The sequence below is a fragment of the Ambystoma mexicanum genome, chromosome 12 (genome assembly GCF_040938575.1).
Source record: "Ambystoma mexicanum isolate Mex_15411 chromosome 12, UKY_AmexF1_1, whole genome shotgun sequence".
Taxonomy (NCBI): Eukaryota; Metazoa; Chordata; class Amphibia; order Caudata; family Ambystomatidae; genus Ambystoma; species Ambystoma mexicanum.
In genome coordinates this window covers 282,493,301-282,508,941 of record NC_090936.1, presented here as the reverse complement: position 1 = coordinate 282,508,941, position 15,641 = coordinate 282,493,301, and the positions used below count along the sequence as shown (strand labels likewise).

At 44.8% G+C, this 15,641-nt stretch overlaps 1 protein-coding gene across 2 annotated transcripts in view; it reads left to right on the top strand.

Annotated features, from left to right (window-relative positions):
- Nucleotides 1-15,641, top strand: part of GYS2 (glycogen synthase 2) — a 919,141-nt gene that overhangs the window by 277,475 nt on the left and 626,025 nt on the right. Inside the window, exon 5 of one of the 2 annotated variants that reach the window (XM_069628441.1) lies at nucleotides 3,821-3,886. The exons of the other annotated variant lie outside the window; for it this stretch is intronic. Within the exon in view, the coding sequence (XP_069484542.1) occupies nucleotides 3,821-3,886 (66 nt within the window). The remainder of the gene's footprint in view (nucleotides 1-3,820; nucleotides 3,887-15,641) is intronic. 2 annotated transcript variants of the gene reach the window in all.

Here is a 15,641-nt window from a genome sequence, read left to right as displayed (position 1 = left end):
TACCACCGCCATGCAATATCACCAAGCAGCCACACTGTCTGACAGTGTTTGTTTAAATATTCCTCAGCCTGGGCTGGCCTTTTTATCAAGATCCATCCCAGGACCAGCCCAGGACATTACTGCACTACTGTTAAACGATACCAGACCAAATGCTGCCTAACCGCACCATGTACAGTGCCGCATTGCTCTCGAGCTAGGTCTGTACTTCAAACAATACAATTAAAAATAAATTAAGTTCTGCACCTATGATGACAAAATGGTGAGTGATCGGGGTTAGCTGAGGCCAGCATAATCGCTCAGTGACTGAAGAGGAGGACCAAGCCTTTAAATAGCTAGTCAGTTATCTTGCCGGGCCCTGTCGAGAGCCATTGCAGCTGAGACATGATACTCCAATGAGGCAAGCATTAGGAAGTATTTGTGAGGCCCGGGATAAGGTGTTTAAGTTTAACCTTTTCTCTTGTGATTGCACCACTTATGGAGAGAGAGCTGCCAGAACGGTCTTGGCACTCTCTGATCCTTCTCTGATCCTTCTCCAACGCACTCCACAGGTTGCACAGGAGATTTGTGCAAACTCCTGAAGTCTGAGCAGGCTGTGGCACGGGTGAGTGACTTCTCATGCAATGGACTTCTTTTTCTACGGATTGCTTGCAGTTCCTATTTCTTAAAGGTGCGGTGTATCTATGATGGTGCAGCAGAAAAAGGAGAGGGGTCCTGGAAATCAGTTGACAGAGCTTCTGGAAAGGTGTGGGTTTCTGACCCTTACTGAGCCAGGGTGTCTCTGGAATGCGACTTGAACAGCCAACATCACTGTATCTTTAACTGTGACTATGCCCTGCCATATGAGGGGGATTAAGACCAGGGGTTCCTGTCCAGAACGCCGTCGGCCCATAACCACTATGACCTCCCTTTGTCATTCTACTAGAGCTGCCCAGATCAGGTGGGGACTTTGTCGCTATATATAGCTTTTGACTTTTTAGACCCACTAAACTTCCTCAAGATCATTAGTGCAGCAAACATACAAAGTAATGTTCGAAATATTCAGGAATTTACTTGGAATGAACTGAGCACAGCCTTTATTTCTACAAGATACTCAATGAAGGGTGCAAATATTGAGTTATTGATGTTCAGTAGTGCAACTGAAATATCAAATATTTTACTAGGGCCAATAACTAAGGGTAATCTATGCTTATTACAGTAGTTCTATTTTTAGCAGGGAAATGGAAGAAAAATCAATTTCTGAAACCATCATTTTAAGGCTCTTAGACTGGGAACATTCTGGTCAGAACCCAGAGAAAGGGAACCTGCAATTTATATTCTGTAAGAAGGAAATAATTTGCTTTATTTTTTGGTTATCCAAATAATATTTCATGTTGTACCTACTCGCACTTCATTGGTTTTCTGGATATGGCATCAAAGATTTGAGCAACTTTACAATACATATCCTTTGAGCACTGGCTTTCGATTGCTGGTTCTGTTTCTGGGATTTTTCGTGCGCCTACCTTCGAAGGGCTTCATTTGTTATGAAATACTGTACTTTAAAGCAATCTATTTGGTGAATAGATGAAGAGAACTGTGTATAAAAGTGGGCATGTCACAGGTCGTAATAGAAAGAGGAGTTCTGGGAAATTGTGGGTTGCTTAAAACTGCTCTAGTGATGGAGAACATAAGTACTGCAGCCACTGCATGCAAAGGAAACGACAAAGGAAGACGCTCCACCCTCCCTATGTGGTGAGCAGCTGGGACTCCAGAAATGTCACTGCTCACCCACCAAGGCACCCCAATTTATCAGTGTTTAAACCACCGCCCGCACAAACATCAATGTCATTTTTTATTGTCTGTCATAATCCATGGTGAAGTACGCCAACTCATTCTGGCGCCCACCATATGGGGTCCTGATCCATGGGACCTTCATACCTTGAGGGCTGTGTAAATGAAAAGAAACATGGCGGGGGGAGATATACATTAAACGTTTTCGAGTAGAGACTAGATGGAACCATAGGAGGAACACCACCCAGAGAAGGTAAGGTCACTTTTTGAAGCTGATTGAGCAGGAATGTATCTTTTGCCATATGTTTCAATGCAAAGGCTTGGTACACAGCCTGCCATAAGAAGGTGGCAGTGAAATATTGTGTGTGGCTTAGGAGGAAGGGCAGAAGGGGTGGGACACTGGCGGATCTATCCTGCTTTCCATGGGGGTCTTAGAATTGTGTGCTAAGATTTAATACATTTGTTAGCAACATTTCTTTTTGTTTAAGGTTTTTCGTGGTTTTTCCCTTTGGAGAGGCTTGGTTTTTGTTTTGCTGGAACATAATCCCTAGTGGTCTTCCCAGGAATTTACACATATGTTGAAAGAAATGGTTTCACAAAAGTCACTTTCCATTGTTTGAACAAGTCTTTGTATGACAGATAAAACATTTGTGTGAAGATAAACAGTTGTGTGGTACTTGCCAGGCTGTTGCAGCATTCCGAATACCTAGAGCGATGTGGAACTGGTAGTTATTGACAGCATTCCAAGCATTCTGATTGGCTGAAATACAATCAAAGTAATCAAAGTGCTAATACTCTGCAACATTTTTAGTGATGACACCCACACAGCTAGACTGACCCGATAGTGTTGCCAATGCTCTCACCTACATAGTGTATCGAGCACAGTATAGACCCACATGATAACCTATATTCTACTGGGGGCCATCTGTCTGTATCTTTCCTAACCCCACTCTTCCTCTGTAACTTCATGATGCTTCCTGTTTCCCATCTCCGCTGCACACTCCTCACTCCTGCTGCTCCCGCCCAGTCTCTGTCTCCTTCACATTTGTTTTGAATGCTGCCCCTTGCCGATCTCGCAATTATCATTCAAGATCACCCTAGCCCTCACACCACCACCCCCCAGCTCCACCCATCTCCGGCTAAAGTCATGCTCTTAAATTCCGCATCTCTCATCTCCCTCGCGTTATTCCTGTCACTTTCCACTGATGTCAAAAGGAATGTGGGATGGTGCCACCTATAAGCTAGAACTAATGCATTAGAGTACAGCTAGGACGAGATTCCATATGAGGAGGGATACAGTGCTTGCAAGTGTTGTTTGCTTTTTCCTCACCCACTGACTACCCATGGGCATTCTGATCGATATGGCCAATCCCACTCCCTTCCCTCCTCTCCCTGCCCAAGACACACCCTACTGGGATCTCTTTGAGATACCTTATTCAAGCCTTAAAATCAAACTTTGCACTCATAGTTCCTGCCAGAGTTTTTTCTAAGAAATCTTCTGAAAGCGAATGGCTTAATTTGTGATGTAAACGTACTCCTGATGTAATAGAAATGTCTTAACAGGTCTGACTTCAGCCACTTGATTTATAAGCAATATGCTTGTCCTTCACTAACGTCCTGGTAAAAGCAAGCATTGGCAAAGCCAACAGTTTCAGCAGTGTGTGCACCATGTTTCAGCTGCTACCATTAATGGCCAGTTAGTACCATTACAGCAATGCCTGGCAAATACCTTTCCCATGTCTACACAAAAGCCCAAACTGTTAGCATTGGTATATCTTGTTTCTGGTTCATTTCGGAGTAGAGGTCCCTTGAGGGCTAGGATGCACCATGGCCCATGCTAGTGTTTCGCTTCCTATTCCCCCCCCACACGCCTCAGGCTTCAAGTAATAAATTAAACAGAAACTATTGCTTACTTTTGATATTTCTGCAAATAATTACGAAGTTCATAGATTTTTCAGGTGTGTAATTCTTTTTGATATATTGACTAAACACAAGTTTCTACAAAGTACATACTTTTTTCTTTTCTTGTTTTTTCTTTCCCCTTTCCTTTGAGAAAATGACTAAGGGGAAGCGGAACCGAGCAGCTGGGGCAAGTGGGCAGCCCCAGAAGCCAATCAAGGTAAAGCCAATCAAGCCTGGTGTTTTCATTTATTGAGGAAAAGTGAGGTGGGCGCCTGCAAATCAATGCAAAGTAGGGTGGCGAGCATTAACTGGGATGCCCACCCCTCAAAGCAAATAATGTAACCAAGCACCGAATAATACAGAAGTGAACGTGTGTAAGAGTGAAGAAATAAAAGCTTGAGCTGCAAACTGAACCTTCAGTCCTGAGTGGGGCACCTCTTAACATCCTACCAATTCCTTATGCTGTTGCCTTTGATGATTATTACGCATTCATTGATTATTTTAAAACACCCAAATAATAAAATTCTATAGAACAGCACATATCCGTCGTAGACCGGAAAAAATGTCTGGATCTTCGGGATCAAGCGTGTTCATTTGCATGTGGCACAATAACATGGAAATAGCCTTAGAGCACGGTGCACAACATACGGCCCGCGGGCCAGTTGCGGCCCGCCATGCTGTTTTGTCTGGCCCGCGAGGCACAAAGACTTTCCTAATGGAGGGCGGCCCGCAAGCAGCATCGGCCGCCCTCCATTAGGAAAGTCTTTGTCGTCTTCCGGGCCGGACAAAACACTGGCCCTCATTGGCTCTGCACACACGCACCACGTCGCTCCTACGAGCCACATAGTGCGTGTGTGCTGCACCAATGGAGGGCCAGCACTACGGCTGGCGTGGTCCATAAGGCTTGATGCCGTAAGGCATTTCAGCCTTGGACCACGCCAGCCGTAGTACGATTCCAGTTACCTCACCAGCGTTCCAGGTTACCTGCCTTCCAGCACATCTCCGGTAAGAGGTCTGTTTGCGTTTATGTGTCGTGTCTGTTTTGCTGTATGTTTGTGTTGTGTATGTTGAGGTCGGGGGTGGGGGGGTGTCGGGTGTGCATGAATGTTTGGTTTTGAATGTTTGTTTTGTGTCTGTTGAGATGCGGGGGTGGGGGGGTGTTGGATGTGCATGAATGTTTGGTTTTGAATGTTTGTTTTGTGTATGCTGAGATGCGGGGGTGGGGGGTGTCGGATGTGCATGAATGTTTGTTTTTGAATGTTTGTTTTCTGTATGTTGAGATGCGGGGGTGGGGGGGTGTCGGGTGTGCATGAATGTTTGGTTTTGAATGTTTGTTTTGTGTATGTTGAGATGCGGGGGCGTGGGGGTGTCGGATGTGCTTGAATGTTTGGTTTTGAAAGTTTGTTTTGTGTATGTTGAGATGCGGGGGTGGAGGGGTGTTGGATGTGCATGAATGTTTGGTTTTGAATATTTGTTTTGTGTATGTTCAGATGCAGGGATGGGGGGGTGTCAGATGTGCATGAATGTTTGGTTTTGAATGTTTGTTTTGTGTATGTTGAGATGCGGGGGTTCGGAGGGGTGTCGGGTGTGAATGAATGTTTGGTTTTGAATGTTTGTTTTGTGTATGTTGAGATGCGGGGGTGCGGGGTGTCGGATGTGCATGACTGTTTGGTTTTGAATGTTTGTTTTGTGTATGTTGGGATGCGGGGGTGGGGGGATGTCGGATGTGCATGAATGTTTGGTTTTGAATTTTGTTTTGTGTATGTTGAGATGCGGGTGTGGGGGGGTGTCGGATGTGCATGAATGTTTGGTTTTGAATGTTTGTTTTGTGTATGTTGAGATGCGGGGGTGGGGGGGTGTCGGATGTGCATGAATGTTTGGTTTTGAATGTTTGTTTTGTGTATGTTGAGATGTGGGGTGGGGGGGTGTAGGATGTGCATGAATGTTTGGTTTTGAAGGTTTGTTTTGTGTATGTTGTGATGCGGAGGTGGGGGGGTGTCGGATGTGCATGAATGTTTGGTTTTGAATGTTTGTTTTGTGTATGTCTGTATGGGTGCTTGTTTGAGAGTGTGCTGATTTGAGGGGTGGGGGTTTGGGTCTGTATGGGTGCATGCTTGAGAGTGTGTGTGCTGAGTTGGGGGTGGGGGTTTAGGTCTGTATGGGTGCATGTTTGAGAGTGTGCTGATTTGGGGGTGGGGGTTCGGGGTTGGAGGGTGGGGGGTTCGGGTCTGTATGGGTGCATGCTTGAGAGTATGTGTGCTGAGTTGGGGGGTGGGCGGTTCGGGTCTGTATGAGTGCATGCTTGAGAGTTTGTGTGCTGAGTTGGGGGGTGGGGGGTTTGGGTCTGTATGGGTGCACGCTTGAGAGTTTGTGTGCTAAGTTGGGGGGTGGGGCCTAGTGTTTGGTTGGGGGTTGAGGGAGCCATGGGGCATAGTGTTTGGTTGGGGGTTGAGGGAGCCATGGGGCATAGTGTTTGCTTGGGGGTGGGAGCCATGGGGCATAGTGTTTGGTTGGGGGTGAGGGGGGCATGGGGCATAGTGTTTGGTTGGGGGTTGAGAGAGCCATGGGGCATAGTGTTTTGTTTAGGGTGAGGGGGCCATGGGGCATAGTGTTTGGTTGGGGATGAGGGGGCCATGGGGCATATTGTTTGGTTGGGGGTGAGGGGCCATGGGACATAGTGTTTGGTTGGGGGTTGAGAGAGCCATAGGGCATAGTGTTTGGTTGGGGGTAGGAGCCATGGGGCATAGTGTTTGGTTGGGGGTGAGGGGGCCAAAGAGCATAGTGTTTTGTTGGGGGTAGGAGCCATGGGGCATAGTTTTTGGTTGGCGGGTAAGAGCCATGGGGCATAGTGTTTGGTTGGGGGTGAGGGAGCCATGGGGCATAGTGTTTGGTTGGGGATGAGGGGGCCATGGTGTGAAAACAAAATCAAAATATTGAGGCTGAGTACCCCAAAAGGAAATACACCGAACACGGGTTACAAAGGAACATACAAAGATCTTTATTTTATACTGAACAGTTTTCCAAGAAAAGTAACAGGTAGCTATCGGCACTCAGTACAACACAACGAACTCCAGCGTGGTTCAGTGTGCTTAGTGAGAGACGCTGTACATTAGAATTCGTTGCTCTTTTATACCATCTGCGAACATGATGTCCAACCCTACTTCGGGTTAATATTCCTCTAATACATTACTGATCTAGGGTTCATGCTGACTTCATACCACTATATGCATAGGGATTGCCTTTAATACATTCGCCAACAAGCCTACACGGTAACAGTGTATTTTAGGATTTCTCATGAAGAACTTCTCAAACATGAATACAATTTAGTTAAACAAGTGTTCTTAGTTCAGTATTTGGATACATTGTTCTTAACATATGCTTGTGGATTAGTTGCATTGCACGAGTAATCCTTTACACACAAGTCAGGGAAGGAGAAGGTCTCAGTTCACGACCCCAACAAGCGGCCTGCAGGCAAGTTACATATTAATTACACACAGAGGTCAAGACGGCCATGTTGTATTTCGGAATGACATCGTCCACCATTTTAACTCACAGGGTGACTTTACAGAGAGAACCTAAAATGGCGGATTGACCTAAAATGGCGGTTTACATTGATTCTAAGGTCAGGACCTTGCAACACGGATTCCTTCTCAAGTGGCTTATAAGCAGCTTGGCGTAGGCCAATAAACATATATTCATTGCAATAGGAGGTACGATATAATTTCCCGTTTGACAAACCCTCCTTTTGCCCTATATCCAAGTGCTAAACTACTTTGGATCTCCTTGCAAATTATTCCATGCATCATCGTCCATGCACCCTGAATCCCTGTCAGAAATTTCTATTGCCATCAGATCATTCGCTAAAATTTCCTTTAACACATATTCCTTGGAGGTTTTATCCGGGGCATACACTTTATGTCCTATCGTACCTCTCGCTTGTGCACAACATCCCCCTAGCATCGAACATATACTAGGTAGACCCTGGATACAACAACAAAGGAACAACAGAATTCCCAAAATGATCAGTAAGACCGAAAGTACCTTCCAACCCCAAGATCGCATGAAGTCCCAGAACCAAGCGCTAAGATCCCAGTTTCCCTCAGGAACATGCATTTCTGTACTAAGGGCGTGCAGATTCTGTATTGCCTTGAAGATAGTTGGGGAGGAATCTGGCACAAAAACACAGCAAGCATACCCCACTAATTTACACACTCCACCACGTTCAGCCAGAATGACATCTAATGCCATCCTGTTCTGAAGCGCTACTAGTCTTATCGCTTTCTGTTCTAATGTCATATTATAGAGTATGTCTGTGGTCCGGTTGATGGTTCTCTCCAGTATTCTTGCTAGTCTTCTGATATCTTTGGAATTCGCTATCTGTCCCCAAAACGGCACAAATGATTTTACTACATCTCCCAAGACCTGTGCTGGACTGTCACCATTCTCGTCCCGCCGTGGACGAGCCTTTGAAACCTCTACTGTACTAGCTATAAATACCCCAGGTAACAGGATCACTAAATAACAGGATCCCTGCCAATCCCTGGGCAACCATGGAAATGCTACATTACCGCAAACAAAGTAGACAGGTTTGCCTACATACAAAGTTCTGTCTTCCCCAGTCAAATTTGCAACGTTGGCACAACCTCTAAAATCTCCCATTGACTGAGTACCATTCCTCTGTATGCAAAAAGAAACTGAATCGGGGCTATGGTTAACAGTGTAAGAAGGAGGCATGGCATCCTTATTGCCTTTCGGAGCCATCTTGAAGGAAATCAAAGATTTGAAAGGACGAGACAGTCTGTAAGAAGGCCTAATAGAAGCAATGTTGAGCTTACTCCTATTTGCGAATAGTGAGCATCCCAGGGGAGTCAGAACACGTTTCTCAAAGCTATTCAAATTAGTACCATCAAAGTTCCCCGAGATGCTATCGTTCCAACGGCCAAAGAACAGTGCTCTAAGAGAAGCATATCAAGCAGTTGTCAAAGGTAACAGATGAATATACCAACCTAGACCCTTATCCCCGTGTTGCAGTAAATGTGAGCAGACCCAACATTTGGACTTATTAAAAATGGCATGCGTGGCATTCATGATAAGTAGCAGAGTATTATTGTGGTACCTTTGTTTATGCTGGAAGTCCCTAGGGGATAGTACGAAGGGAGTAGGAACAGTTTGTACATTTTCAGTCGGTAACAAGGACTCTAAAGGATGAGTTTCCTTGAGGTACCATAAGCCTAAAACAGTGACTATTATAAAACCAAATATTATTATAAGAACACAGCAATACGTTTTCGGGGCCCAAGTACTTTGTCCATTATCCCGGTTGGTCACACAATCATTTACAAGTCTGATACGAGCGGTAGCGGTGGCAGGCATTGTACTCTTCAAACGGAAACTCCCAATGTTCGTTGCTGGTGACCTCCCGGCCGCGCAACTTCTTAGTCCTTCCACAACCCTAGCCAACAGAATCCCCTTTCTCAAATTTGGGCAAAAACAAGCCCTCGATGATCCTTTCCTTCTTCAAATGCACAGCCGAACCGTGACGTAAGTCTATCAGATGCACAGCAAAAGCGTGCCGTAATTCTATTTTCTTGGATGCAGATTGTACCTTGCTTTTCCCGGTACTGATTGATCCGTAAACAATGTGTCGTCACTTCCCGTTGGAAGCAATATATCAAGAGAAAGTGAAGATGCCGAATTTGAAATGACAATTTCCTGAAGAAAAACTTTTGGAGAGTGTGGAGACAAAATGGCAGGTTTCCCAAACCTCGCGGGCTCAGAAAGATTCTCCGATACACTCTCAGCGCTATTTACTGCTTTGGGATCGTTGGTTGTAGCATTAGCGAGGGGTTCTGTTTCTTTTGTATCGTGTGGCACTGGGTGAGGACGTTTTTTGACGTGCGACGGGTGGATCCAGTTCTTTCTGCCAGAAACTCGCACCGCCATCTGTGTGACCAACAGGTCCTGGAATGGGCCCCGCCAGTGAGGTGCAAGGCAGGAAGAACGCTCAAATGCCTTGATGAGCACCCAGTTCCCAGGCCGTATGCTGTGGCCCAGGCCCTCGTATCGCACAGGTAAAGCCTCTTGCACCTGGTGATAAATCAAATACAGGTTTTTAGTCAACTGGCTGCAATAATCTGAAAGTAATACATTTTCAACATTTCTCAAAGATCTACATTTAGGAAGGTTCCAGATATTGGCAGGTCTCCCCATTACCACCTCAAATTGACAGAGACCAGTCTTAGTTTGAGGCGTTGTACGCATGGCTAATAACACGATCAGTAAGGCGTCCGGCCATTTTAATTTAGTGCCGGCACACGTTTTAGCGAGCTTGTTCTTGATGATACCATTGTGTCTTTCTACTAGTCCGGCGCTCTGAGCGTGTCTGGCCAAGTGGAACCGTTTGTCGATCTGTAATGCCGCACATATCTGCAGAATTACAGCAGCGACAAAATGTGGACCATTGTCCGACCAGATGACTCTTGGTAGCCCGAACCGCGGGAAGTATTCTTTTAACATGGTTTTCGCAGTAGTCATGGCTGTAGCATCTTTGACAGGGAAAGCCTCAACCCATTTACTAAAAGCACAGATGACCACTAATACGTACTTCATATTGTTGCACCGTTCAATTTCAATAAAGTCGAAATGGATGACTTCCAAGGGGACAGAGGGTGGCCCAAAACTTCCCCTTGGAGTTGCTGTTCCCTTTCCCACATTATGTTGTAGGCAAATCATGCAGTCCTGAACATGGCGCTGGCCAATTTTCGAAATTTTGTCATTTGCCCAAACTTTCTCTAACATTTTCGTGACTTTCTGGGCACATATATATGTAGGATCATGGACCATGATGACCATCATCATTACATGAGCGTCAGGGAGTAGCCATTTCCCTTCAACTATGTCCACCCAACACCCATCATCATCGAGTTTCCCCAAGCCTTCAGCCCACCTCTTGGATTCCTTTAATGTGCCATCGGCTTGGATATCCCGTACAGACCCAACACCCTCATCCATTGCATAGGCATTTACAGTCTCCCTTGAAACATACATCTCCGTAAAGAGATTGGTAGCAGTTTGTCTAGCTATCTGATCAGCGAAAGCATTCCCTTTTCCTATGTCATCTGTAATCTTTCGATGTGCTGCACATTTTATGACGGCTAACTGAGTAAGGAGCGCAAGCAATGAGAGCAGTTGTACTATTAGGGAGCCAGGTTGGATTTTGGTGCCATGTGAAGTTAAGAACCCTCTCTCTGACCAAAGTCTCCCAAAGTTGTGAACCACCCCAAAGGCATACTGACTATCAGTATATATGTTTACTGTAAGCCCTTCGGAAAGTTCACAAGCTCGGGTCAATGCTATAATCTCTGCGGCCTGCGCAGAGTTATGCGTGATTCTCTTGGTTTCCACGACCGTGCTTAATGTGGTGATTGCATAAGCAGCTGTGGATGTACCATCCGGAAGTTTGAAGCAGGAGCCATCACAAAACAGCTCTCCTTGCGGATTATTAAAAGGAGTGTCTTTCAAATCAATTCTACCCTTTGTCTCTTGTTAGGTAGTATACAGACAGTCATGTGACTCTTCATCGCCGCAAGCAATACCTTGCGGGAAAGGTAGGAGTTCAGCCGGATTAAGAACACAACACCTCTTAATTTGGATGTGAGGAGCAAACAAGATCAATTCATATCTCGTCAACCGTGCGGAAGTGAGGTGTTGCGTTTGGGTTAGGTTCAGTAGAACATCTACAGAGTGAGGCACCATCAGGGTAAGATCATGGCCTAGGACCATTCCCTCACTCTGTTTTACAGACGCAGCAGCGACAGCTCGCAAACATCTTGGCAAAGCGCATGCTATAGGATCAAGGGCGGAAGAAAAGTAACCGCACGGCCTATTCTTCCCTCCATGTTTCTGCGTTAATACAGCCAAAGCACATCCATCACATTCATGCACAAACAACACAAAGGCCTTTTCATAGTTTGGTGTGCCCAAAACTGGTGCCGAGCATAATGCAGTCTTGAGCAAGTCAAACGATTGCTGGTGTTCTGCGTTCCACGGCAATAGCGAAGAAATGCCCTTCTTTGTCAAAGCCAACATCGGTTTGATCACTAGTGAGAAATTCGGGATCCACAGCCTACAGTAAGAAGCCATACCTATCAAGGCTCTAACTTCCTTCTGTGTATTTGGGACAGACATGCCAGAAATGTGTTTTATTCTTTCAGGTGTCAGTCTTCTTCCCTCCTTTGACAGGACATAGCCTAAATAGGCGACCTCCTGGCAACAATACTGAAACTTTTTAAGCAAAGCTTTGTGACCATGTTTAGCCAGATGAATAAGCAACAGCACAGTGCCCTGTTGCAGGCACTTTCAGAGTCTGCAGCTAAAAGCAAGTCATCAACATACTGAAGCAATGTACAAGTAGAGGGCAATTCAAGAGTATCAAGCTGTTCTTTCAAAGCCCTACTGTAGATGCTTGGACTCTCTGTGTAACCTTGAGGTGCACGAGTAAATGTGTACGAGCATCCCCCTAAGGTGAACGCGAACAAGTATCTACTATCCTTGTGTATAGGGATACTAAAGAAAGCATTCTTCAGGTCCACAACACTAAAGTAAGTAGCTGTAGCTGGAATCATGGTCAATATTGTTGTCACATCAGGCACAATTGGAAATTGCGGAGTGACGACTTTATTAATGGCACGTAAATCAATTATGAAACGGAATGGAATTGCATTATCACCTTTCTTGTACACGGGTAAAATCGGACTATTGCACAAACTTCCTGAAATTTCCTCAATCACCCCGCGATGCACAAAATCGGAAACAATGCATTTCAAAGCTTGCTCGCCCTCAACTGAAATCTTATACTGGGGAATGCGTTGCAGCTCTATTCCATATTTGAAGACTATCTTAACAGGCTCAATCTGCAAAACACCAACATCATTGTCGTCAACAGCCCACAAGCACTCTGGTACATCACTGAATTCTGGCGGCAAAGGTCTGGTTAAGAATTGAGAGACAGAAAGTTGCTGTGGTGAAATCGTCAAACGCACTCCATCGGAAGAACAATAAATTATTGCATTTAATTCTTTCAATAGATTTAAACCCAGCAAATTCTCTCTACAATTTGAAGTCAAAAGGAATGGACAGTGGTCCGTAAAGGGACCCAAAGAAATAGGTACCGGAGAAGAAACTGGACAAACAACTGGTGTGCCAGAAAACCCTACAGAAACATTAGTTTGCCCTGACAGTGGAATGTTTGAAACCCGTGAATGATCAATGGAACACTTCTGTGCTCCAGTATCTATCAAAAACTGATGTTTCCTATTTCCTACTACCATTTCAACATAGGGACCTTTCTGATTGACGGGAATAGGTGTAGGTTCCAAACCCTGCTTCGGGCAATCCTAACGAAACAGAATATCATCAAAATGAAGCTGTTCAGATAGATATGCAGCAGAAGGATGATCAAATATGTTCCTAGTATCCACACTCAGATTCTGATTATCCTGTGAGAAAGGTTGCTGAGGATCCTGTGCAAACTGACCTCTACCAGGGCCCTCTACACCCGGGCGACCTCTGGATCATCTACCCATATTCCCAAATGTGTTATTTGACCTCTGTCGAAGGACGGGGCATTGTTCACAGGACCCAAGGGCACATTCCCTTTGCGGAACATACTGACCTCTAATCTGCGAACTACCCCCTCTGGGGCCTCTAACAATTTGCTGTAATAATACTTAAGTCTTTAAATCACCTTTTCGTTTTTTTTCAACTCTATCTTTTTCATTGTTGACACGATTCTCATAGTACTGAGCCATGTGCAGTACTTCTGATTGGGACTTCGCCTGCCAAGCACTCTCAGAACACATAATTTGTGACTGGATGTCGGGCAGCAATCCACGCACAAATTTGTCCACAAATAATCTTTTCCTAGACTCTGTGCCTAAGTCTTGTCCACTGAAATCCGAGAATACTTGTTCGAACCGCTTAAAGAACTCTGTAGCACCCTCAGACTTCCCTTGGACACAGGCTGTAAGTTTGTCCCAAAACATTTTTTTTCTCAGGAATTATGGTTTTCAATTTTGCAATAATTCTATCAGGCAAAGTTAGTATCACCTGGGGCGGTCTTTCACCAGCTGGCCTTTCTCCATCGAATCTAGTTATGTTCGCCCATGTATCTCCCAACCCTGGTACGGCGTCTATAGTCCTAACTTGTTTCCATAAATCTACGGGCAGGAGTACAGGAAATAACAATTCAATATCACCTAAGGTGAACCCTGAAGACTGCAAGACGGACTCTATTTCTTTATAGAATGCTGTCGGATTTTTCCTAATATCAGGACTGGATTGTCTAATAGTATTCACTTCCTTTCTTGAGAATGGGACGTGAACAAATTGTGATACATAATGTGCAGGAATGTTCACAGCGACTAATTTGTTGCAGGATCAGCCGCAATCTCAACCTTCGGGACAAATGTCGGAGGAACCTCTCTCATGGGCAACTGAGAAGTAGGCAACTCCGAACGCTTACTAAGTAACAGAGCTAAGTCGAGCGCTAAAGCAGTTGAAGAAGTGTCAAGTGAAAAAAGCTCTTTTATAAATACTCAATAACTCTGTGGGACAATTAATTTTAATTTTTCTCTTTACACAATCATCCTGTAGGTACTCTATTATTACCTGTATCACTTTCCTCTGCATTTCTGGCGTATACTGACTGTATATGTCATATACCTCAACTGGAGTTATCGACATATCTGAAATCCATCTAAGCGCGTCTTTCATACAAATTCGTGCTTCCTCAGATATCGATTTATGACAAGGAAGGAACCGTTTCTGTACATACATACTTTCCCTCTCGTCATCCTCATTTTGTAACCTTTCCAACTCCTTTCTATAGTCAAATAACCTCTTGACATGCTCATTTACTTTCTCCACAGTGTCTCTTGAAAACGCTAAAGAGTTTAGATCCCTTAACCCTTGCGGGAGATCTGTATTATTTAATTTGCCCCACATTACACATAAATGAATCCCTAAACCTTCAGTAAAAACATTTTTCTCAGGAAAATTATCCATATTAAAAAGTGTGGCAAAAACATTAGCTTGATCATCTCTCTCCATACAATGCTTAGCCCATGCAATCAAATCCTGTTTCTTCTCTGGTGGTACAGTATTGCGGGTGACAACCCTTGGCCCCGCACCCTGATCGGCTACAAGCGGCACAAGACCTCTTGGAAGAGGGGGAGCAGGCAAATTCAATGGAGGTACTTTTACTGGTGCAATCGGAAGGGGTGGAGGAATAGGTGGAGGAACAGTAACTGGAGGAAGAGGAACATTAGGAGGAGCAGGAACAACAGGGAGAGGCAAAGCAGCGGGAAGAGGGACATACGGAGGTGGCGCAGAGGCACTAGGCCTTCGTTCATTTAACAATTTGTCGATGAATTTGTCAGAAACATGAAGGTCTTTAGAAGGATACATTTTCTGAATTCCAAGTGAGAAAGCCCTATTCATAGTCCTAGTCGACTCAGAATGTTTATCTTGATCATACAATAATGCTTTTTCGGCATTCGTTTTATGATGGCGCGCATGGTTTTCTCTACTCTTAAGTTGCTGCAACGCTTCTTTTTTCCAATTCTGCAAAACATTGAATGCTGCAGGTCTAGCCTTTTTTGTATAATGGAATTGACTCTAAATATTCAATACGAGGGATTTCAAAACTACAATTGGTTGGCCACTGAAGTTCGGAGGCATGTCTGGTTTGTCTGTGCCAAATATCATTAAACACTATACTTCCAATGCCATGCTTACAGTACATAGTACACGCCGGCGACCCCTCCTGTGATGCTGGACGGCTAAATTACAAAGATTTTCTATCACTGCGGAACAACGCCCTAAAGCAGGTAGACAATTTCCCAGGCATATCAAATTATTGGTGTTACCTGGTCCATAATTGGGTCTGCAGATACAATACGCCAAAATCAAAT